The following is a 25,345-nucleotide window of genomic DNA, read 5'->3' on the forward strand; positions in this document are numbered from 1 at the left end:
AAGGTGCAGATAGACTCATAAAGCAGGATTACTCAAACGTGTGTGAACGAAACAAAACTTCAGGTATGTTTTTGATGAGGTAACAACATTATAACATGGCTTAAAGCTTCCAAGAGTCAATTTTTTTTCGTACTATAGCACTTTTAAGATCCAAACTACAGATCAATGACTTTATAAATATCAAACACATCTCATATAATTTGCTTCTTGTTTTGCAGAGCTTAATATTGCGCTGGATCCAGGGTCCATTTTATCTGTGTTTATTTTGATATCTCCCAAAAAACAATATACTTTCATGTGCTCCTATTCCTTTATAGGTCCCCCTCTCTGCTTTATCTCGCCTGGCGCAGAATTCTTGCTCACGGCCCTACCCTTTTCGCCTTGCGCCTTACTTACATGCAGATTGGACCTATCTGGCTGACAAAATGATTAATCGGCACATGAGGGGCTGGGGCAGAGGGGGTAGCGAGGGGGTGGTTGGTTGTCTGCATGACTGTAAAACGATCCTTGGATGGCTTTTTCTTCCTATCATTCGGTCCCTCCCACCTTTTCCCCCCTTGATAATAGCTTAGTCACATTTTGCCGCAGGTGAGAATGAGCATTGTTTTATCACCACCTGCACACTGCTAAAAAAGACCTCTGCAAACTACCCCTCGGGACAAAACACAATGAGTTATATGAGGTTTTTCACTCATTCGTTTTTATTGGGGATGTGCTTAACGCCTTATCTGTCTCCTATCAACAGCAGCGCTCGCACCCTGATGCACTTAACCAACAAAAGGCGTAATAACCCGCGTGACGTTTTTTGATTGATGCTCGTTGTGTTGTACTGTTGTGTCTGGTGGTCCTTTCTATTGTGTGAATTGTTGACCCCCTGAGGCAAGAATCGGCTCTTTCTCAGGTTGTTGTGTAACACTGAGTTTTGATATGGATTTCTCTGAGTTGCAGTATTCACCAACTTGAAAAAGCTGAGTGGTCGACACTAGGGAATCTGCCATTGCATCTTATACTAAATTGACTTTTCAGAGTTTTTAAACATGTTCTGATTGTTTCCCCTCACCATTTACTCAGCCTAAGTTGTATTCGGCTGTCTCTTGGCTGGCCTGGGAACGCCTTGGGGTCCCACTGGAGGAGCTGGGGGACGTGTCTGGGGTGCGGGAAGTCTGCGAGTCCCCGCTTAGACTCCTGCCCCTGCAACCCGACACTGGATAAGCGGAAGAAAATGGATGGATGGAAGTTGTATTTGGAGTGATTTCTGCATGTTTGAGCCTTAATTGCTTATTTTCAAGATGCCATATTGACAATTAACCCCTGTTTTCACTGCCACCAATATACTCCCACTGCTCTGCACCTAACTTTGTTCTCCAATTTCATTTTCTTAATCAGTGATACACATTGGATTCGGCAGCGTCGCATAGTCATTTTGGTATCTGCTAATCGTTACCTAGCTGATGTTTACGCTTGACGTCAGCTCCCTTTGGGCACTGCAGTTTTATAACGCGTAAATCAGTGGACTTGTTTCTTTTATTAACTTGTTTAGGCGAACATTGTGGTTTAAAATGTGCAAATTATAACATAATGATCCAAGTGTGTCATAGATTATAGCAAACACAAGCACAATCTTTAAAAGGATTTGAAATCCCCTATTATGCACTTGAGTTGGAGGCTTTTTTCAGTTTGTACTTGATAATCTGCGCAAACTACGTAAATTAGTTCATATGTGAGAAGTTAATTGAATTCTTAAGGTGTAATAAACCAGCCCAAAGTGTCATTTTCAATCACAGCTGTCCTTCAGGCACTGTCCTCTGTTAAGAATTAGAACATACCTGTTTAATATGTTCCAGAGAAATAGCTGGTGGCAGGGACTTCACTGATGGCATGTTAACTCATATTTAATCAAACCACACAGATGCTTGGCACAATCTGAGCTGAGGCCTGCGAGGCATTTGATCAGAAATTTTCAAATTTTGGCTTTGGAGTCATTCGTATTCTCATATTTTCTGACCACAGCCTGCCAAGTGTTGGTTAGCATCTGGCTTCGGATCATCAAACTGCAGAGCTGCATGGTGCAAGTTACAGTGGAGTTTGTGCACAGCCTACACACTTGTAATTTATAGTCAGACTTTTTATCCTTGTTTACAAACTATGGATGCAAACTTACTGATGTTTAAAGTGGAATTTTGTAGAACTTTGGGTCAGGTACTCTCACTCTTTACATTCTTTACCAAGGACAGTTAAGAATCACCAACATCGATGACATAATATTGCCTTGGATTTACGCAGTGCTCTTTACAGTTTCGCAAAAAGCTTTAGATATGTGAAAATGTGGCTGCCAGTCTGCACCTTTCTAACCACAACTTATCATTCAAACAATCACATTCGTAGACAGTTCTAGGTGGGTGTTTTGCCTAAGGACACAATAGCAGTATGCTCTGACCTGCGACTGGAATGAAACCACAAATTTGACGACAGCCCTGGCGACCTTGTACAGCAAATACAGAATGAAAGTCATTGAATTTCTAAAAATGAAATTTGTAGTAAAAAATTCTAGTGGTTGGCTCAGTACACTGCAGGCAAAGAAGAGTATTCCAATCATATTTATTCCAACTTTTTTTAGCCTCTGATGTTTTAGCTACCATTTTCAAAGCCAAAATAATATGTACTTTGGATGTAATATTCTTATAATAGTGTGCCCGCGAGTAAAGCCGTTATCATTGTTTGGTTCAATAAACATCTACAAACCTGTTTAAATATGCGTCGGTGTGTGCATTGTAGAATCCTGGAGCTTAATGTTCAACTTATAGGCTAAAGTTAAATCTGCAGTGTAGTCATTCAGAATATTACCTCATCCTTCACTGGTAAATAACAAGCAATGTAGCCATCAGAACCTCCTCTAATCCTATTAAAACCTGGCCAAAATGAGTCTATTGTAACAGTAGGAAAGCCAAGACTATTTCAGCAGGAGTAAATTACTATAGAGTAGCAAGAGTTCAGGAATAAAGCTGAACATTAAGCCTAATTGAAACAACTCGCCATCGCTGCCCAGCTTTCTGACTAAAGTAATGCCCTGTCAGCTTGATGGAGATAATAAAATAGTATATTTCGTGCATGCAGAGAAATGCTCCACTACACAATATGGGCTCAAATGGAGTCTTAAGACGTCCAGGGTCAGTCGTGACTCCGTGTCTAAGATCTTATTGTCCTAATGTTCCGTCAAGCGCACTCATATTTCAAAAATAGAAAAATAATGATGTTACGGCTTCTAAAAAGTATCGTTTTAATGGGATATAGATGAGTGAGGTGCTTTTGTATTTTTTACATAATCTTATACAAGTGTTATGCAGGGTTTTCAGAAAATATATACGCAGACAGATAATAATTTATACTAAAACATTATGGAAATAAGATACTCGTGTAAGCAGGCACTGTATACTGTCAAGTAAATGGGGCAACATTGGACCTTTCCTATATAGTTTTAGGATGGTCTTGATCTATATACAAATTAGTGTGTTAATTTTCTTATCTTAAAATGTATACTTGTGTACAGGAGTGCTAAATAATTACCATATGTCATATTATGCCAGTGACTAGTTAGTAAACGTTGGCTGTTGAAGGTTTTATATATATATATATATTTATGATTAATATGCACAGATGCAACAGAACACCAATTAGAACAGCAAGTAATTTGCAAGTATATAAACAGCAAACCATCATTTCTATTCGACAACATCCATTTGAATATTTTTATTTGACAAACTTGTTGGAAACTTACTTAAAACTGCTTTCGTGCAGCATATATGGACGTATAGAAGCTCAATACTGTACATACTCAAAATGAATGAAATTTGGCATTCTCGTTCAAAATGGCGTCTGAAAATTGGTCGGGGTCGGTAGCTCAGGGCAACAGTCAGGTGCAGTGGGGCGGCAAATGAAGTATTGAATTAGGAGCCATTGAGAAAAGGTTGTTGAATTGAAAGTCAGGGGAGGTTAAACAAAGCCTATATAGCTTTTCAGGGGACTTGTTATGGTCCAACACACGTCCAGAGTCTTTTCAGATACTATGCGAATTATGGGCCCCTTGAGATGTTCAACCCCCCACTGTAAGACCCCCGCTGCCATCTGTGACATTACGGCTCATGTGTGGGTGGGCTGAGTGCTTGGCCTCCAGCTCTTCTTCTCTAAGTTTTACTAATGTGATTGATGCGTTGGTTAATACAACGTACAGCGAGTAGCATGTAAAAGTTCGCTGTTATAGCCTCACACGATGATATTGCTGACTTACTGGCGAGAACTCGTGTGCACATGTGGCTAATTGGTTGTTGCCTTTTGTACTCATACTTTTTAATAACGTTTGTAGAAAATTAGAGATGTAATGATATCCAAATGTCACAGTACTACATTCACCTCACAGTCAGCTGTTTAGAGAAAACCATAAAAACCTCCTGCTGATGTTTTAGTACTTCTATTACAGCCACACTCTAACTAAAGAATTGAGATTTATAATGTCATTTCTTCACTTTTGTTGCTATTTGATATATTGTACGGCTGTTGCTAACAGCTAATAGGGTCTGTGCACAATAGCAACCTCACTGTTAGCGTCACTACCTCCTGTCTGATTTTATCTCGTGTGAGACGTGTTTGTGTCTCAACGCTAATGCTAATGCTAATTTTGAGGCATAATGAATATTAAAACAACACCACAAACTGAAGTATTCTATATATAAAAATAATGGGGTAGCCTTTATTTGAATTTCTTTGATGATTTTTATGTTTTCCGATTTTAATAAAAGTGACTGTTAGCTTTGAGTTAGCACAATGAGTTAGCTGTGCACAGAGCATATTGAATAACCTGACTTTTTATTAATTAGTTTGTTGTTATATGGCAAAAGTGTAGTGAATTCAACATTTCTACATCCAGTGAAGTTAAAACTATGAACTTTTTGATAAAGAATACTTCTGGACAAAGCAAAAAAGACCCCGAAATATCAATTCTTCATGTAATTACTAGTTACTTCATGTCAGAAAATCTCTTGCAGTCAGCACATAGCATGTTTTAGGCTGTGTTCACATTTGTCCTGGTTTGGTCCATGTTTGGGCCCAGTTTAGTCCTGATTTAGACGTTTTTGGTCAATTTTTGGTACTACAATGAGATTTGAGCTGTAGAAGGTTGAATTATGAACATCTAGTGTTCCATTCAGCTGTTTATTTTTTGCAGCTCATAGTTTTTTGTACATTTAGAATAGTTTGGGAAGCTAATTCTGCTTTATGATTTGGTTTCAGTATCATCGTTTATCGTCTATATTTGCTTCAGCAATATATCGCACTTCAAAATTTGTTATCGTGACAGACAGAAATGTAGACTTTAATGTGAATTTGAATTATGCTGTGTACGAATTGTGCTGTACAAATAAACTTGCCTTGCCTTGGTTTGGCTTTCTATTCTTGCATTGATGAGGTGTTTGTGCAAGTGTGAATGCACCCTTAGAGTCCAGATAACAGTTATATAAATAGCTGTCGCACCCTTAATTGTAAAAGTCCGATATATTATTGTGCGAGAGATTTCATACGGCACAGCATCAAATTTACTAATCTAATAATAATAATAATAATACATTTGACTCATAAGTGCCTTTGAAAACATACAAAGACATGGCCCTGGACAACAAGTTTAAAACATTCAAATAGAATAAGGTAAGGTGTGATTTATTGATCCCTCAATAAAGGAAAATCACACAAAACAAACTGGATGGGGTCACAGTAGCTCAGTTCGTAGCGTGGTCGTCCTCTGATCCAAAGGTTGAATCAGATCCACTGACACACAGGTTGGTGGTGCAATTCAAGCTCCCACAGATGAATGCTGTCGTTGTGTCCTTTGGCAAGTCACATAACCCACCTCACCCCCAGTGTCTGCATGAGTGTGCGTGTGAATGGGTGAGTGGTTCCTTCATGTAAAGCTCTTCGGGTGCATTGAAGGAGGAAAAGTGCTATGTAAAAAATGTGATGTTAGATGTTTCTCTTCTATTTATAAAATCATTTGCACAGTTTTTTATTGTACCCACTAATATAGTCTCCATAGGCTTCACAGTGGGAGATGTAACCCATTGTTTAGGCCCCCAGAACACTCTCCAGCCTGTTATAGGTAATTAATTGCTGGTGGAGGTACTTGTCGTTGGTAATGGAACAGCTTCATGACTCCTGCTCACTCTGCTTTGGGTTATTTTCTTCAGGATCTGACCTGGTTGCTAACAAGGCTTCAGTGCTCTTTGTTGTGGCGCAGAGTGGCCCTATCCCGAGGCTATATGCTTCCTGTCCCTGTCACAGCAGAGTGTCCTCGGGTCAACAGCGAGGAGATGATGTCACCTAATGATGAGGTTTCTATAAGAGTGAGTGGAGAGCCAGTTGTTATGGCAGAGGAGTGTGGCAGGTGCAGGGTAATTACGGACGAACACTACACTTCTATTCATTAGTCTATAAGATTTTCCTCTAATGAAGATGATATATGCCAGCATCATTCATTAGTCAGTTTGGAATTTTCATAGAAATCTGTTGCTTATTTTGGTCTTTAATTCATTTTCCACCTAAAACTTTGGCTGAACTTTATTTTGCCTAGTAAGTTTGAAATTGCATTGGCAAGAAGCCCATTTATAGTGGTTCTTAACTGGCAACCCTGAATTGATTTTGCCATGCATAATTCAGGATTAACAATATGGACTGAGCGGGTTAATTAGAAAAGCCAGTATAGCTAAGAGCTGTAAAGAGTGCAGAAAAATCAGTTTGTAATTAGTACTAACATTTGCATTATTATTTACATATTACATAATGCAAACATGAATTGCACAATAATAAAATTTAAAGGGCCCATAGTACATAGTTTTTGATCAATTTGATGTTGTTTGCTCATCAAAAACATACCTGGAGTTGTGTTTTGTTCCATTCACACATGTTTAACACACACACAAAAAAGGAAAACACTCTGTTCCTCCTTGTGATGTCATCATGTGGTAATACAGGAAGTGCTCCAATGTGTTTTTAAATTCCATACAGCTTCACTAGAACCATTTGCACAATTCCAGCCCTGAAATTTCCAATCTCTACTGAACAGAAGCCAAAAGGAGCTATTAACTTGAAAACTATCACTTTGTAACATCACAAGGTGGAAAAGAACATTGTGCAAATAAAACAAAACACAATTCCAGGTATGTTTTTGATGAGGTAGCGGTATTAAAACATAGATTAAAGCTCATGAGAGTCAGTTTTGTGTAGTATAATTCACAAAGAATTCACAATATGGAACAAACACTCTTTTTGCAGACATACTTGTTTTTAATTTTCACTATAAATACCCAAATAATTGCACCCAAAAAGAATAGTCTTGAGTCCTAGTCTATTTGTCATATAGATGGCGTTAGTCTACATGACAAGATTGTGCAATTGGCTCTTGATATATGACAAATTGCGACACTGACACAAATTGCAACACATATATATTGTTGCAACACAAATTGCAACAATATATATATATATATATATATATATATATATATATATATATATATATATATATATATATATATATATATATATATATATATATATATATATATATATATATGTGATGTGCATCTTATCTCCACAGTCTCTCCAATGCACAGCCCTGTCGTAACGGTGCGGATAGGACCAAAGGATGCAGGCCAGAGCAGTTTTAACAGTGTTTATTTACAGCGGTGAAAATGCAGTCTTTAAACAGGTCACAAGAGCAGGTACAGGAACCGGGGAGCGGGAGACGGGTCAGGCGGGTGCGGTGCAGGTAGAGGCGGGCAGGACAGGACCAGGACGGGGATAGAAGCAGGTGCGGTACCAGGGCAGGCGGATCAGACGAAGACCAGAGCGGGGAGCGGGTGACAAACCAGAGACCAGGACCGGACAGGAGACGAGACGAGCAGGAGACGAGACGAGCAGGAGACGAGACGAGCAGGAGACGAGACGAGCAGGAGACAAGACGAGCTGGAAGCGATACCGGGACTGGAACGTGGCGGCAGGAGCGGGGCGAGTAGAGGCAGGAATCTGGAGGGTGCATAAATCCAAATGAGCATTTGCCGGAAAGTACCATATAACAAAGCTTAGCAAGAAACATTCACGTTTTACACGCGGACGGTCTGGCACCGAGTGTAGACTGCCAAGCCTTCTTGTACTCAGCAGCAGGTGGTGGTGATTAGGCTGATGCACCCCAGGTGTGCACGGGAGGAGTCAGGCACTCCACCCAGCTCCAGACACACAGGTAGGGGAGGGGGAGAGAGCACGGGAGGACAGGGAAACTGACATCATGACAGTACCCCCCCCCTAAGGTCCACCTCCTGGTGGACCCCCAGGCTTGTCAGGATGAGCGCGGTGGAAGTCTCTCACCATGTCGGGGTCCAGAATGCGTGCCCTGGGCACCCAGGATCGCTCCTCCGGACCGTAACCCTCCCAATCGACGAGGTACTGGAGGCCCCTACCACGGCGACGAACGTCAATCAGGCGGCGGACGGTGAACGCCGGGTGGCCGTCAATGACTCGGGCGGGCGGTGGGGGATCGGCCGGAGGGCACAGGTCGCTGGTCCGGACTGGTTTAACCTGGGAGACGTGAAAGGTCGGATGAATCCGGAGAGACGGGGGTAACTGGAGGCGCACCGCCGATGGATTTATGATCCTCATGATCTTAAACGGTCCCAGGAATCGGGGGGACAGCTTACGGGAGTCCGTCTTCAGCGGGACCGTCTTGGCGGAGAGCCAAACCATCTGGCCAGGTTGGTATACGGGCGCCGGGACACGGTGGCGATCGGCCGTCGCCTTAGTGCGCGCTCCAGTCCGAAGAAGGGCCGCCCTGGCCTTCTTCCAGATCCGGCGACAGCGCTGGAGATGGCGCTGAACAGACGGGACGGCGAGGTCCCTCTCCTCCGTGGGAAAGAGAGGGGGTTGATATCCCAGCGATGCCTCGAAGGGGGACATACCAGTGGCGGAACTCACGAGGGAGTTGTGAGCGTACTCTATCCAGGGTAGGTGAGTACTCCAGGTCGCGGGGTTGGCGGAGGCTGTGCACCGTAGGGCCGACTCCAGGTCTTGGTTGGCCCGCTCCGTCTGCCCATTAGATTGTGGATGGAACCCGGACGTGAGGCTAACCGTGGCCCCCAAACTGTCGCAGAAAGACCGCCATACCTGAGAGGTGAATTGGGTCCCTCTGTCGGACACGATGTCCACCGGGATGCCGTGGAGTCGGAAGACATGACTGGTCAGCTGGTCGGCAGTTTCTTTGGCTGTGGGGAGCTTAGGCAGGGCAACGAAATGGGCGGCCTTGGAGAAGCGGTCCACAATGGTGAGAACCACCGTGTTCCCCTGGGAAGGGGGAAGGCCCGTCACGAAGTCCAAGGCGATGTGGGACCAAGGGCGACGAGGAACTGGGAGAGGATGCAAGAGACCAGAAGGGGGGTGAGTGGGAGGCCTTGGCCCGAGCACATACCTGGCAGGCGGCGACATAAGCCCGGGTGTCTGTGTCCATCGTGGGCCACCAGAAGCGTCTCCTGAGGAGGGAGAGAGAGCGACCGGCACCAGGATGGCAGGCGAAACGGGAGGCATGGACCCACTGGAGCACCTGAGACCGGACAGAATCGGGAACAAACAGTTTATCTGGAGGGCCGTTACCTGGGTCGGGGTCGTTGGTCTGGGCCTCTCGGACGGTGTCCTCGATATCCCAATGGACCGCGGCCACCACACACGAGGAGGGGATAATTGTTTCTGCGGTGACCGGGCTATCCTCCAGGGCGAACTGGCGGGAGAGGGCATCTGGTTTGACGTTCCGAGATCCGGGGCGGTAGGTGAGGAGAAAGTTGAAGCGGCTGAAGAAGAGGGACCAACGAGCTTGACGGGGATTGAGGCGCCTGGCGGACTGGATGTACTCCAAGTTTTTATGGTCGGTCCAGACGATGAATGGTTGCTCCGCCCCTTCGAGCCAGTGGCGCCACTCCTCCAAGGCCAGCTTTACGGCAAGGAGCTCCCGATCCCCCACATCATAATTGACCTCGGCCGAGGACAATCGCCGGGAAAAGAAGGCGCAGGGACAGAGGCGGTTGTGGGGGTCGAACCTCTGCGAAAGCACGGCCCCCACTCCCGAGTCGGAGGCGTCGACCTCCACGATGAATTGCCGTGAAGGGTCGGGCTGGTGCAGGATGGGAGCGGAGGTAAATAGTCTCTTAAGCTTCTCGAAGGCTGTCTGCGCCTCAGGAGACCAGGCAAACGGCAAAGCAGGAGAGGTGAGTTTAGTTAAGGGCGAGATAACCCTACTAAAATCCCGGATGAAACGTCTATAAAAATTGGCAAAGCCGATAAATCTCTGGAGCTGTCTCCGGCTGGTAGGAACGGGCCACTCAGTGACAGCCTGGATCTTTTCAGGGTCAGCTCTTACTTGGCCCCGCCCCACAATGAAGCCCAAAAAGCTGACCTCCTCTGCGTGAAACTCGCATTTCTCAGCTTTCACGAACAGTTTATTCTCGAGGAGGCGCTGGAGAACCTGGCGAACGTGCTGATGATGCTCCTGGGGGGACCGCGAGAAAATCAAGATGTCATCCAAGTAAACAAAGACGAATCGGTTAAGGAAATCACGGAGCACATCGTTGATGAGGGCTTGGAATACGGCAGGGGCGTTGGTGAGACCGAAGGGCATAACCAAGTATTCGAAATGTCCCAGGGGTGTCTTGAAGGCCGTCTTCCATTCGTCTCCCTCCCTGATGCGCACCAGGTGGTACGCATTCCGCAAATCCAACTTTGAGAAGATGGTCGCACCGTGGAGGGGCGTAAATGCCGAGTCCAGTAAGGGAAGCGGGTATTTATTCTTTACGGTTATATTGTTCAGACCCCGGTAATCAATGCAAGGCCGCAGGGATTTGTCCTTCTTAGCCACAAAGAAGAACCCCGCTCCCACGGGTGAAGTGGACGGGCGGATGATTCCGGCAGCCAGGGACCCACGGATATAGTCCTCCATTGACTCGCGTTCAGGTTTAGACAGGTTATATAGCCTGCTAGATGGTAGTGGGGCACCCGGCAGGAGGTCAATGGCGCAGTCATATGGACGGTGGGGCGGTAAAGAGAGGGCCTTGCTCTTGCTAAAAACCTCCCCCAGGTCGTGATATTCAGCAGGCACCGAGGACAGATTGGGGGTGTCTGGGGACGGATCAGCGACAGGAACGGACCTCCCGGCCGGAGGGAGGGCGGACCGAAGGCACTTGGCGTGGCAATCGGGACTCCAGCCCGAAACTCCGCCCCTGGCCCAATCGAAAACAGGGTTGTGGGCGCGTAGCCAGGGGTAACCAAGGACCAGAGGAGAAGCGGAGGAGGACAGGACATGAAACTGACGGTTCTCTTGGTGGTTGCCGGACAGAATCACGGTGACAGGTTCTGTGACGTGAGTGATGTGCCCCAGAAAACGTCCATTGAGCCCCTGGGCATTTAAGGGGCGTTCGAGGGGCTCCAGGTAGACCCCGAGCTGCTCCGCGACTTGGGCATCAATAAAGTCCCTCTCAGCCCCGGAGTCGATAAGGGCGGAAACGCATAAGGTCTCTGTGCGAACGCACAGGGTGGCGCTGAGCCGCAGTCTATTAGAAGAGTCCAGGATGTGTTGCTCGCCCACCAGTACTCCCAGTGCTACTGGTGGGCCCCCCCTTTTGGCCGAACTGGGCAAGTGACCACATAATGTCCGCGCTCACCGCAGTAGAGGCAAGCCCCGGCCAGACGACGCCTCCGTTGACGCTCCTCGGTCGACACAAGGGTCCTGTCGAGTTGCATGGGCTCATCCGGCGGGGGCGGGGCAGCGCGTGGCTCCGGCGGGACCGGTGACCGGCGTCTCTCTCGGCGACGAGCCCGTAGGCGGTTGTCTATACGGTGAGTGAGGGAGATGAGGGTCCGCAGGTCGGGGGGTTCGTCCCGGGAAACCAATTCATCTTTCAAAGTCTCGTTCAGGCCCCGCACAAACACAGCCCGCAGCGCGCTGTCCGTCCAGTCCAGCTCCGCCGCATGTGTCCAGAATTCAATGGAATAATCCGCTACCGTCCTGGAGCCCTGGCTGAGAGTCAATAACCGGGAGGCAGCATTGTCCTGGTAGTGCGGGTGGTCAAACACCAGCTTAAACGTGGACACAAATTCATTAAAATCCAGGCTATCCACAGACGTCTTCATTAGGCGCGCCTCTGCCCACTGGAGAGCTCTGCCCCGGAGTAATCCACATATATATCGGATCTTGGTGGCCCCCGAGCTGAAACGAGAAGGGCATTGCTGGAACATGAACTCGCACTGGAACAGGAATCCGCGACAGAGGTGAGGTTGTCCAGCATACGGCTCCGGATCCGTGCCTCTCGGCTCCGGGAGGCATGGTGGCGCTCCAGCTGCAGCAGGCGGGGTGACGAGGAGCGCGGCCACCTGGTGGTTAAGCTGTGCCACCTGCTGGGACAATGTCTGATTTAGCTCCAATAGAGTTCGAATGGATTGTTCGTGCTGACCCAGCACCGCCTCGGGGTGAGAGTGCGTGAGGCGGCGCATCTGGTCCGGATCTGAGCCTGCTTGGTCCATAGTGGCCAGACCGTTCTGTCGTAACGGTGCGGATAGGACCAAAGGATGCAGGCCAGAGCAGTTTTAACAGTGTTTATTTACAGCGGTGAAAATGCAGTCTTTAAACAGGTCACAAGAGCAGGTACAGGAACCGGGGAGCGGGAGACGGGTCAGGCGGGTGCGGTGCAGGTAGAGGCGGGCAGGACAGGACCAGGACGGGGATAGAAGCAGGTGCGGTACCAGGGCAGGCGGATCAGACGAAGACCAGAGCGGGGAGCGGGTGACAAACCAGAGACCAGGACCGGACAGGAGACGAGACGAGCAGGAGACGAGACGAGCAGGAGACGAGACGAGCAGGAGACGAGACGAGCAGGAGACAAGACGAGCTGGAAGCGATACCGGGACTGGAACGTGGCGGCAGGAGCGGGGCGAGTAGAGGCAGGAATCTGGAGGGTGCATAAATCCAAATGAGCATTTGCCGGAAAGTACCATATAACAAAGCTTAGCAAGAAACATTCACGTTTTACACGCGGACGGTCTGGCACCGAGTGTAGACTGCCAAGCCTTCTTGTACTCAGCAGCAGGTGGTGGTGATTAGGCTGATGCACCCCAGGTGTGCACGGGAGGAGTCAGGCACTCCACCCAGCTCCAGACACACAGGTAGGGGAGGGGGAGAGAGCACGGGAGGACAGGGAAACTGACATCATGACAAGCCCTAATGCGATTCCTTCTATATTGTTTGTGTAGATAAACGATCTGATATCTCATTCACACCAGTGCACAGTGCTCGGTGATAAGACTATATAAGCACAGTTCTGAGGCCAGCCGCGGAGCCATTTTGTCTAAGTTTAATGGATGACTCAAACTTTAATGACTTAATACTCAGGGCAGGGCTCCACACTCTGGGGATGTTTGGATTGCGTCCATCACTAAGGCGTCCTCTTTTAGCTGTGTTGTATTCAGAGTTTGAAAGCGTTTTAAATTGCCTTGTCTGTTTGTCTGTCTCACATCTGTGCTTACACCTGAAGCTCTGCACCCTCCACTTGAGAGTGTTGTGGCTGGCCTGGCAGGAGCAGCTGGGGGTTAAAAGCTTTGCTCAAGGGCATCACGGCAGGAGCAACCGAAATGGCTCACTAAGTGGTGGACTCCTGCTTTGTCTGTGTGAGATTAACCCGACAATTTCAGTGGGTATCTCTGCATACTTTGGCTTTATGGGGACTATTATCAACACAATCTTAATCAAATGGAAGACAGATTTCAGTATCTCCCTTCCTCCATCTTTTAACCTTCATTATCCTTTTTGTACGTACAGTAATCCACAGCTGCACACAATGATTTTTGATAGAAATTTTATCACAGGTTATCAGCAATAGATCCTGACTAAATGTGCTCTGTTTATCTGGTATAGAGTATAGGGTGTGTCCATGTTATTTTATATAGTTAACGTCTTCCATGGGATAAACATTGACCAACCAGTCCACGTGGTAAACTGAGTACATGCTAAACTGGCTCAATTTGCAACATTCTCTGCACTAGTTGCTGTAGTTTTATTGAAAAGGCATTGATATAACAACTTACAAACAGTACGTCTGGTTCTGAGAAAAATATAAGGTCAGTAGTGAATCAGTTGTTAACGCACAATCTCAAATGTTGGCCTGTCATGCCCCCAACTATTCTATGTATACTAGATCTGCAACAATTAACCATTAGTAGTAGTAGTAGTAATATTTTGATAATCATATTTGTTATCTACGGTAGATTATAAACACACATATGAAAAAGTTCCTTAAAAGTACAGAGAAAAACTACCTATGATAAATATTGACCCCCAAAAATAAATGCTCCATCTTTGCACGATAAGTCGATATATAGTAATTATCATGACGGGCCTAGTGACAGTTTTACTTAAATGTTGGTGCCGCTCGGACCAACTGTACTGCTGTTGTATCCTTGGGCAAGGTACTTAGCCCACTTTGTCTATGTATTACCTCCAAGTGTAGAGACTGAATGAATAATAAGCCGCTATGTTTTCGGGTGATATTTGACACTACTGATGATATTAAAACAATGATAGTCTATGGCCATTAAACACAAAAATGCTGAAATATGACTATACCTATTTTCAGATAATACTGCAAGTTGTTTAATTTCAAATCTTAAACTGCTCTTTTTGAAACCTTTTAAGTATTTTTTGTTATAGACAATATATCAAGTACAATTTAGCATATTTCTAAAACAGCAATAAATATAATACATTTTTTGTCCCTCCTCCAAGTCCAAAGCATGAATATTAACAGAATGCCTTTGTTTTGTCTGAGTTCACTATTTAAACAAAAGCATTTTTCATTGTTGAGTGTGACGCAGGACAAGCAGCTGTCATAAACAAGCCCTGTCCCCTCTGTTTGTCCTCTGCCGTCCTCACGCTGGACCTCAGGGTGAGAGCGATAAAACGGCCCGGCACATATCATGAATGTTAATTGAACCGCAGCCTGGTCTAGTGCGGTGTGAGGGGCGAACAGGAGAAAACCAACATAAAACTCAAAATGATATAAGAGGCTTTTAAAGTTATTGTCACTGTATCCATACCAAGGCTAAACGTCTCTGTCGGTTTAGCGATCAGATTGTTATGTCATATGTCCCCTCGTGGAAAAGATAACATTTATGATTCAAACATTATTGGGTTTTTTGTGTTGATGTGTTGTTTATGCCTTATTGAATTGTGTTGAACAGCTTCGTATCCATTGGTTTGGAAATGTGTGAGTTTGGTGGTACACAGTCTTTTTAGATTAATATTTTGTCTGTCTTTATCCCTACCTATATTTGTCCTTCTACAGTTTAAAGCAGACCTATTCAACTTTTCAAAGGTTTTAACCATGTTATAGTTATTTCCTCTCCTCATTTACTCTGTCAAAGTTGTTTTTGGAGTGATTCTTGCATGTTTGAGCAATCTTTAATCACTTACATTGCAGATCATTCCCCATTTTCACTGCCACTGACATACGCCGACTGCTCTGTACTTACTTTGTTCAATTTTACTTTCTCAATTGATGATATGCCTAGGATTCTGCAGTGTTGCATAGTCGTTTTGGTACGAATGTTGTTGTTTTTTTTAAATGAACCACTTGCTATTGTGATGTGCAGCCATAGGAAGCAATAACAAAATATGAATTGTCATTTTTTGCCAATAGAATTACCTATTACATTTATTGACTTTCTATTAATGTTACCAATGAACATCAATTGATTCACCCACCACTATATAAATCAGACAGAACCTTGTAAACTTTCACTTAAGACACACAGTAGTTGCATCAGAAATTCGTGACAGTGTTTTTGCTGGGATGGGTGGACATGGATCACCAAATAGAATTCTCAAAGCATGAAATGAAGACACTGGCGACTGCTTTTATATTTAAGAACACACGTAAATGGAAATGTAGTAGTATTTTCCTTCTCTGCAACATCCAATTTTCATTTCAGCACTGCCCAATGAAGCACTAACACAACTCACTATACCAGCTATTTTAGAAACTCCCATTGAAAATGCATGAACTTTAAATAATACAAGCATACCCTCCCACTGTCAGCTTCAATTTGAATTATTTGTATATGTGCTAGATCTTTGTTCTTACTTCAGAAGTAGGCATTTTCCTATTTGTCACTACCACCATGACTTAAATAAAATAGTTTTAACAGTAGTACTCTTGCTGCGTTCTGCTTGCCATCTTTCCAACCCAATCACTCAGCACTCTCTCGGCAGGCTGCACTTGTCAAATTGTGATTTCTTGCCCCGATAAGAGGTCTGATTGAACATTGTTTTAGCCCCTGGAAACCCATAGGCCTGGGGAATGACTGTGGTTGTTCTGTACAGGTCAGGCGTAGCCACTTCCAACGAAATGAAATGGTGAGACAATACAGGATTGATGATGATTTCGTATAAATATTGTCAGTGTCTGCTGACCTCACAACAACCTACGTGTAATACTGTGTGTCCGAAGCTCTGAAAATGGCCGATTGCACTGTGGATGACTGTAATCTCTCTTTTGTGGCATTAATGGCTATGGTGTTTTCTCAGTCAAAACAAATAACAAGATACAATGGGAAGGAACAAGTTTGTGTTAACTGATAAGCAAATATTTATACAGGATTTTGAAAAGCTCTTTCATATGTTTAGCCGAGCTTGATTAGGCTATTGTACGGATAACATAAAAGGCAGCGACAACGCCATAGACACATAGATAGCTTTTAGTGGAATGATGACCATACAGACTTGCACTATGTAACTTATCTATCTCAGTCCAAATTACAAGCCAAGGCAATTTATATAGCACATTTTGTACACAAAAGTAATTCAAAGTGCTTTACAGAATAAGAAAGACACTAAAATCACAATAGAAACAAATGAAAACATACACAATCATCATTTTAAAATTAACATTAAAAGAGAAAAGTGCAGAATAAAAACCTTTCAGTCATATGCACAGCTAAACAGAACCGTTTTGAGCGTGGATTTAAACATTTTCAAAGTAGAGGCCTGTCTCACATCTTCAGAAGACTGTTCCAGGTTTTAGTTACATAAAACTGAAACGCTGATTCTCCATGTTTAGTCCTGACTCTGGGCACCAGCAGGAGGCCGGTCCCTGAAGTCCTCAGAGTGTGAGATGCTTCATATGGCGCTAACATGTCAGGGATGTACTTTGGGTCTGGGCCATGAAGAGACTTGTTTACAAGCAGAGTTGCTTTAAAGTCTATTCTCTGAGCCACAGGAGTCCGTGCAGAGACCTGAGCACAGGACGCATGTGTGAAGTACTTCCCGGTTCTAGTCAGGACCTGAGCAGCAGTGTTCTGGATGTACTGCAGCTGTCTTACTGCTCATTTGGAGAGGCCAGTGAGCAGGACATTACAGTAGTCTGACCTACTAGACACAAATGCATGGATAAGTCTCGCTAAGTCTGGTTTAAACAGCATACCTTTGATTTTTGAAAAAGTTGCAGATGTTATTGATTTGATGTAGTTGTTAAATCCATTGAGTCCATTATTACCCCTAGATTTCTAGCCTGATTTGAAGGTTTTAGAGAGAGAGAGACTGGAGGTGACTACGGACTCTTTCTCTTTGTTTCTGTGGGACAAAGACAATGACCTCAGACTTGTCCGAGTTTAGCTGGAGAAGGTTGCTTTGGATCCACACACTGATTTGCTGGATGTAGTGGCAAAGTGCAATGAAGCCCGAGCTCGTAATTAGATTGCATGTTAGACAATGATAATGAACACATGGAATATCAAGAGGCCTGTGATTGAGTGCATTCATTTTGGTGGATTTACAAAAAATAAGTAAAGAGTTCTTTGCCCTTTATAGTTTTGTTACTCAACAAATGTCTACAGCTGCATTTATTTTATTTTTGTGAAAACTTGACATTTGCGATACCACTTTGTTAGTCTAATATTAGTGGTTTCAATTCTCTGCACACTTAATGAGCATGTTCATAATCCTATACAAGTCGTTAGCATTAGCTGCAGCGATATACCAGCAGAATCATAAGAACTTAAATGTTTTAATGGACTTTATGAATGCTAAAATGTTGCCTGTTTTATTTTCAATATGGCTTCTCTGTTCAGTGGAGGTGCAGCTCGGTGCTGTTAAAAGCTACCACAGTTATTTCTTTCTCATTTGTGTTCATGGGTTAATGAGCCCACACTAATGGTGTTGTGGGAAAAAGGATTGTATCATAAATCGTGTTCCAGAGACATTATCCACTACTATGAACTACTATAGGACCCAGTTACACAATTCATTCAATTTGTATCATTGTTACAGTGGCCACGGGCTTTTCTAACAGAGAAGGGCGTGAGCAGGTCCAGCTTGCACTAAAACCAGTTAATCACCAGTCTGACATTTAAAGACATTCGCACAACACATCCCAAGGGCACATCCAAGCCATCACTTCACATGTCTGACCAGGGGAAGAACATATATGGCCAGCCACACATATGAGCATGTCAGGCTTAATTGTTTTTTGCAGTTAACTGAGTAGGATTATAAATGTCCACTTTAGGGTAATGAGTGATAATCGTCACAATCTTAGATGGAAGAATCTCCAATTGTATATAATCTATGCCCCAAAACAGTTGTACCTGATATAATACAACAGTGGTTTGACACTCTTCAAAAGAAAGTAGAGTACAGTCTACAGTTTACTACTATGAATAGATTCACTTGCCTTTTCATAAAGAGTAAAGTAAAAAGTAAAAACCAAGGCACATTGACAGAAATAGGTAGGAATCCTTTATTTTGTGGAGAGATTGACGTGTTGTTGACTGTGGCGGTCTTCTTCGGGGGCTTTACATCATTAATCCTTGCCTTGGATTTTTCTGCTTCTAGTCCTTTTTATGAAAAGAAAGTTTGGGTAATTTAAATGTCATTTTAAAATCATTTAATGTACATAATGGGTGTATGATCATCTTTTCGGCAGTGTGTTTTCAATCGTCTCTCTCAATCAAGATTATCACAAAACTGCCTTTTTTCTTTTCAGAGTAAAATAATGACATTGCCTTTTTCTAAGTTGTTAACTCTAGGCCTAAAATGTTTTATTAGATCCTCTTTCCAATGCCTGGCTATAAATTGGATGATTTCATAGCACACCGGTGGATCCTTAATCAACTTAATGATCATTTTATCGGCCTCACTGGAGTGTATCTTTGCTCTGTCTGTTGCAGGGACTGTGCGTGCAGCCTAAATGACGAAGTGGAACTTGTTCAAGCACCAGACGACGCCTGTGGGTGCCGCCAAGCCCACAGGTGCCGGTGCTCCGGAGGTGACTCCCGCTCCTGTGGCTATGGTCGCCGCGGAGAACAACTCCACCGAACAAGTCAGCACCAAGAATGACGCCTTTGATGAGATTAAGAACAAATTCTTAAACGAAATCGACAAAATCCCACGTGAGTTTTCAATCAACCAAACTTTATTGAGCTGGCTTTAAGCGATGATTTTGGAATTGGATTTCCTCTTGGACTGCAGGCTACCTCATAATGCCTTTATTCAGTATTGATCCTAGCTTGGCCTTCCTAATGGTGGCTAAATCTAATTTTCACCCAAACTAATTGCTAACCTTGCGCCTCTCACTAAATATATGTGACAGAGGACATGACAGGAAGTAGGTTTAATGATCGGTTGGTGAAATGTCAAACAATTTCCCCATATATACATTCATTAATCAGTATTAGTCCAAGTAGGAAGTAAGTGATTAATGTGGTTATGTTTTAGCCAGTGGTTCTCAAACTATAATATTTGGGTTTTCGAGTACCACAAGATCTAAGCCCAGACTATTTAAAGCCAAAATCAGAGATATACATGGCCTAATGTTCGATGAAATCCTGGGTAAGGTAGTTATGGATAGGACAGGTAATATGAAATATACTTCTGATGCTATATGACTGTGGCCACTGAATATAAGGGAAACAAAACTACTATAGCTGAGCACTACTACATATATTTATAATTACTTTTTCTAGAATGAAAAACAACATTATATAAACATTAGAGTTGGCTTTTAATGGAGAATATACGTCAGGAAGTGGTGAGTCAATCTCAAAACGCAAGCTGAGTCAGAGCTTAGCATGTGTCTAGCGACCAAACCCTTTGAACTTCATGTACGACTCCAAAAAATCATTTAAACCCCGATCTCTCCTTTTCCTCCCCAGTCCCGTCATGGGCCATCATCGCCATCGCTGTCGTCGCTGCTCTGCTAATTGTAACGTGCTGCTTCTGCGTCATCAAGAAGTGCTGCTGCAAGAAGAAGAAGAACAAGAAGGGCAAGAAGGGAAAGGGTGACATGGGCATGAAGAACCTGACGGGCGGACAGGTGCGTTCCAGCGGGGGCGAGGCAGTGGCCGGAGTCTACACCTGCTGCTGCCATGCCAACGCTAACCTCCATACTGGCCTATTATGTAACAGCTGTCAGAAGAAGATCGGCAGTTTTACGTTGATTTTTACATTCTTTTAGTTTTTTTTTTAGAGTTTTATAATGCAGTCAGCGTCTTTTTTACAAGTTTCATTTTCATGTTTTGTTAAGTTTTTTAATGTATTTGTCGTTAACGTTATTGTGTTTTGGGGTGATGGTGGAGAATGGCACGATTTATTCACATAGGTAAACAATAGCTTTCAGAGATAATTAAGAGTAATTATGAAAATAAGTAGTACATCCCATGCTTTTGTCTAGCCTGTCAAAGTGATAACACGATGATTTAAAACACAGTACATAAAAGAAGAGTTATTTTAAAACTTCAAACGATCCAATTGGCTCTTCTGTTATTCTCCGCCACTCCCGACAGTGTAGCTGACTGCATTTGTTGTGATAACCCGTATTTTTGGTGTCTGTTGTGAGTTCAATTTCTTCCTTTGTCTCTGCTCTTCCTCCTTCCTGCTTTATGTCTTATGTGTGCTCCGTGTATCTTGACTGTGATGGACCGCTCTGGCCTACGGTAGGTCTGACAGCACGCAGCGCCCCTCTCTGGCCTCTCTGTGTAAGCGCAGACCCGGGCCGGTGGGGGGGCAGTGAATGGGGGTGGAGGTCTTGGGGCTTGGTCTTGGAAGGGTTGGATGGATTGCGGTTTGGTGTTGATGATGACAATGACTATGACTATGAGTGCTATGGCTTCCTTAGTTCTTTGCAAGCTTAGGTGCTGTGGGTGCTTGAGGAATCTATGGGAGCAAATCAGCTGCTTCGCAAATCCACTGAACTGATATGCTGCACCAACTGCTATGTCTTGAATCTTTCTAGAGTTTGTCATTTCTGCCCCTTAAAATCCTGCAGAATAGACCTTTCCAAATGAACATGAAATTCATCCTTTGACCCTTTGAATGACGAGTGCACTCAGCAACTCACTAGAAATCACTAACATGCATGTGCAAGGGATAAGCTGGGCATTTGTCAAATAAACTTACTCATTTTGTACTTTCACCACTTAACATATATTTATTTATATTCTAAAACTGACAATGATCTTGATCAGCCTTTACTGAAATTCCTGCTGTCACAATGTTTACCTTCATCCAAACACTTGCACTACATGAGAAAGATGATGTTGACAAAGACCAGCATATGCCCTTGCAGTAGGTATCATTGAATGGCCACAACTTGACTTGAGAGTAACGTTCCTGGATGACCCATGCTGCAGATACTTGGTGAAAGTCTGAATCAAAGCAGAAGTGTGAGTGAGGGGAAACGGTGTGTCAGGACACGAGCCCACCCTCAGCCTATGACATCTTAACTCATTGTTTAAGCTTTAACATCATGTGATTCACTCCATGTAGTCAAAGGGTGGATGCATGTTCAGACACACCGCATCTCCAGCTTAACACTGAAATTAAATTAAGCTCAGTCTAGCATGAAGCCTTCTTGGATGCGCACAGAATTTTTGAATCTGAACAAAAATCTGTCTCCAGTTAACAATATTGCAAACACATTCCCAGGCATTCTGGGGTAATTCATTTACATTTGCCATCACAGAGAAATGTCTTTTTGAATACTGCATTGTGTGGCCTGGCATGCATGAATGAAAAGCATTAGCACCTCAAAGATAGAGAATGCCACGAATAAAGACAACTTTATCAGTGAGTGTGAATGAGAGCGTATGAGCGCGTGGGCATGCTCAAGCATGCATGTAGATACTACGTGTGCGCGTGTGTGAGTTCTGTTCTTTTCTAGCTAAAAGTAAGTTGCAGCACACGCCAGTCCTACAAAGATGTGTGTTAAATTTCTCTGTTTTAGGAGCACAGCAGTAGAAAATGGGCCATGCTGAGAAATGAGGCAGTATCCCAGTGAAAGTTTGTTAGAGCAAACTGCTGCTTATACATGATTAATCTGGGCTGCCTCAAAATAAATGAAATAAGGAGTTTTATGAGGAAGATAGATGGCAACAACTGTAAATAAATTATTTGCAATAATCTAGTCTGGAGTGTATTAACTTCATCGTTACTCCATCAGCTAATGCTGATGATGGCACGTTATTAGGAACGTCCCACTGTGATATTGAAGAGAGACTAGTGTGCCACAGCAGCATTATTGAAACAAACTATTTCATCTTTTACTTTAGCTTGTCTTTGCTGCTGTGTGGGCACAATTGCAGTTAACTATTTGCTATGACTCACTTGTTATGAGTGGGTTTCTAGATTAGTATACTTCAGTTTGTATGGCAGTGCTTGAAGATCCCTCTAGCATTGAGAGTACTGTTTTGTAGACTGATGCAGGTCTTGTTACATTTCTGTGCATCCTACTGACTGTTTTATATTCTTTTTCTCTCATCTTTCTTCTTGCTTCCTGCTTCTGGTTATTTAAAAAAGACTTTCCACCACATATTGTTAACAAAAAAATCCAAGCAACATTTATGAAAAGCAAAACAGCAAATGGTGTCACCCAAGAAATAGTGAAATCAAGTCAGGTTGCATCCTTGGCCATCGATGAATAAATTGCACTTGTAACATTTGGGTGAGCCGTGGTAAGTGGCAGGTAGGTGCAACTAACCCGACTGCTGATGCCCACGGCTGCACTTGCCCCAAAAACTGGCCTCTCACTGCCCTCTCTGCACCGCCCCTCCCTCCCATCTGTCTGTGCAGAAACCACAGGACGATGACGATGAAGAAGACGATGTGGAGCCTGGGCTGCCTGGAGAAGAGAAGGAAGAAGAGGTCAAAGAGAAGGAGAAACTGGGCAAGCTGCAGTACTCTATCGATTATGACTTCCAGGAGAACAAGGTAAGTTTACAGTACAAATGCAGAAAGTTAATCTGTTTGTCTGTGGCTCTAAACACATCTTGTCTCTCTGCAGCTCACTGTTGGGATCCTGCAGGCGGCCGATCTCCTCTCCATGGACAGTGGTGGCACCTCAGACCCCTACGTCAAGGTGTATGTGCTTCCAGACAAAAAGAAGAAGTTTGACACCAAAGTTCACAAGAAGACACTCAACCCAGTGTTTAACGAGACCTTCACCTTTAAGGTGAGTCTGCTGCATGCCCTATTAACACACTGTCACAGCTGCTTCTGTTTGATATCAGACAGGTCCTTCTTAAGGTCCTTTTTAAGTGCGCTTCAGTGCTTTTTCTCTAAAGGCGCTGCTAAGACTTCCTCTGTGCTAACCTTTTTGGCCTGCCGCGATGAAAGGCAGCAGACATATTGAAGGTGTTTGACAGAGAGAATATGGCAGAGAATCAAATTAAAGGAGAGGGCCACCTCTGGGGCACCCTGCCTGCTGACACAGCTCTGTAAAAACAATTCAGACTGCTTTAGTGAGCCAAAGTCAGCCCCATCTGCTGAAGCCGCATGCTATTAGGTCAGACCATTTTGTCTCCCAAACACCATCTATTCCAATGCTCCAGGAGAAATCTATTACAGGTAAAGTACTTTTGGATTCAAAATATTTTTCTGTCCTGTTTTTTAGATTCCATTCCAAGAGATGGGAGGGAAGACCCTGGTAATGTCTGTCTACGATTTTGATCGCTTCTCCAAACATGACGTCATTGGGGAGATTAAAATCCCCATGAACACACTGGACCTGGCCAAGCCCATCGAGGAGTGGAGAGACCTGGACAGTGCAGACCAAGAAGAGGTGAGATACGGTTACATCATCACTGATTACCATGTTCTTTACAGCTGTTTGTAATGTAACTCTCTCTGTTCTATACTGTACCTGACTAACATAGTTACTGAGAGGCATGTCTGATCTCCAGTCATCTAAAAAGGATGACTACTTTTTTCTACATTCAATATAATTGCAATTGCCTAATACAGAACAGTTCATTTCATTGATAGGACTAGATGTCTGTTTAATTTTTTGAGAGAAATATACTACTTCTCATGTGAGGTTGTTATATTCAGGACACAAGGAAACTACATATTACTTTTCTTGCCCACAGCCGGAGAAGCTGGGTGACATTTGCATCTCCCTTCGTTACGTGCCCACCGCTGGAAAGCTCACCATCTGTATTCTGGAGGCTAAAAACCTGAAGAAAATGGATGTGGGTGGACTGTCAGGTACAGAGTATAGAGGACACATAATGCAATTTAACTATCTTATTAGGGAGGTTATTGCTGTCATCCCTGTACCAAATTGCAGGCATGTTTAGCTTCAAGTGGAATTAGGCTTATCACTGGTGCTGTTATATGGAGGATGGTGCTATGAGCTCAGCCCTGCTCCACTCACGTGCTGACGCTGCAGTACTTCCATGCAGCAAGCGTGATTTACCGTGACTTCACCACTGGCCCCATCTGTTGGCTAAGTTAGGTATTGCACTCCATGAACTCTCCTAATGACTGTTCTGTTCATGGTGCAGATCCCTATGTGAAAATTAACCTGCTGCAGAACGGAAAGAGGCTGAAGAAGAAGAAGACAACAGTGAAAAAGAACACGTTGAATCCTTATTACAATGAATCGTTCAGTTTTGAGATTCCGCTCGAGCAAATGCAGGTAAGTCTACGGAAAAAAAAAAACACCTTTATTTTATGCTATTAATTACTTACAACTTGACAATAGATAGATTATAGTTTGTCAGATTAAACCAAACTACACTAATCAAAGGAATAAAACGACACAATGCATTTTGGAATGCATTTCCAAAAGGTGCACTATGTACATTTTCTTGTATCTATAGAAATATTCCACAGTATGGCATTTAATCAGTTACAGATGTTTTTATGCATTCTTACTGTGACAGCCGCCAGATATCTGACTTGTACTTTGACCTGGTGTCTTCACATGCTTGTCTCCATGGGGATAGA

The 25,345-nt window shown here is 43.9% G+C and overlaps 1 protein-coding gene across 3 annotated transcripts in view; it reads left to right on the forward strand.

Annotated features, from left to right (window-relative positions):
* Positions 1-25,345, forward strand: part of LOC117373414 (synaptotagmin-2-like) — a 43,600-nt gene that overhangs the window by 12,860 nt on the left and 5,395 nt on the right. For 2 of the 3 annotated variants that reach the window (XM_033969428.2, XM_033969431.2), the window contains exons 2-8: positions 19,291-19,512; positions 20,275-20,435; positions 23,189-23,326; positions 23,400-23,567; positions 24,009-24,176; positions 24,484-24,601; positions 24,901-25,034. In XM_033969428.2, the coding sequence (XP_033825319.1) occupies positions 19,311-19,512; positions 20,275-20,435; positions 23,189-23,326; positions 23,400-23,567; positions 24,009-24,176; positions 24,484-24,601; positions 24,901-25,034 (1,089 nt within the window). In that variant the 5' untranslated portion in view covers positions 19,291-19,310. The remainder of the gene's footprint in view (positions 1-19,290; positions 19,513-20,274; positions 20,436-23,188; positions 23,327-23,399; positions 23,568-24,008; positions 24,177-24,483; positions 24,602-24,900; positions 25,035-25,345) is intronic. The other variant, XM_033969432.2, reaches the window with a different exon arrangement.

This window comes from Periophthalmus magnuspinnatus, chromosome 7, assembly GCF_009829125.3.
Source record: "Periophthalmus magnuspinnatus isolate fPerMag1 chromosome 7, fPerMag1.2.pri, whole genome shotgun sequence".
Classification (NCBI taxonomy): Eukaryota; Metazoa; Chordata; class Actinopteri; order Gobiiformes; family Gobiidae; genus Periophthalmus; species Periophthalmus magnuspinnatus.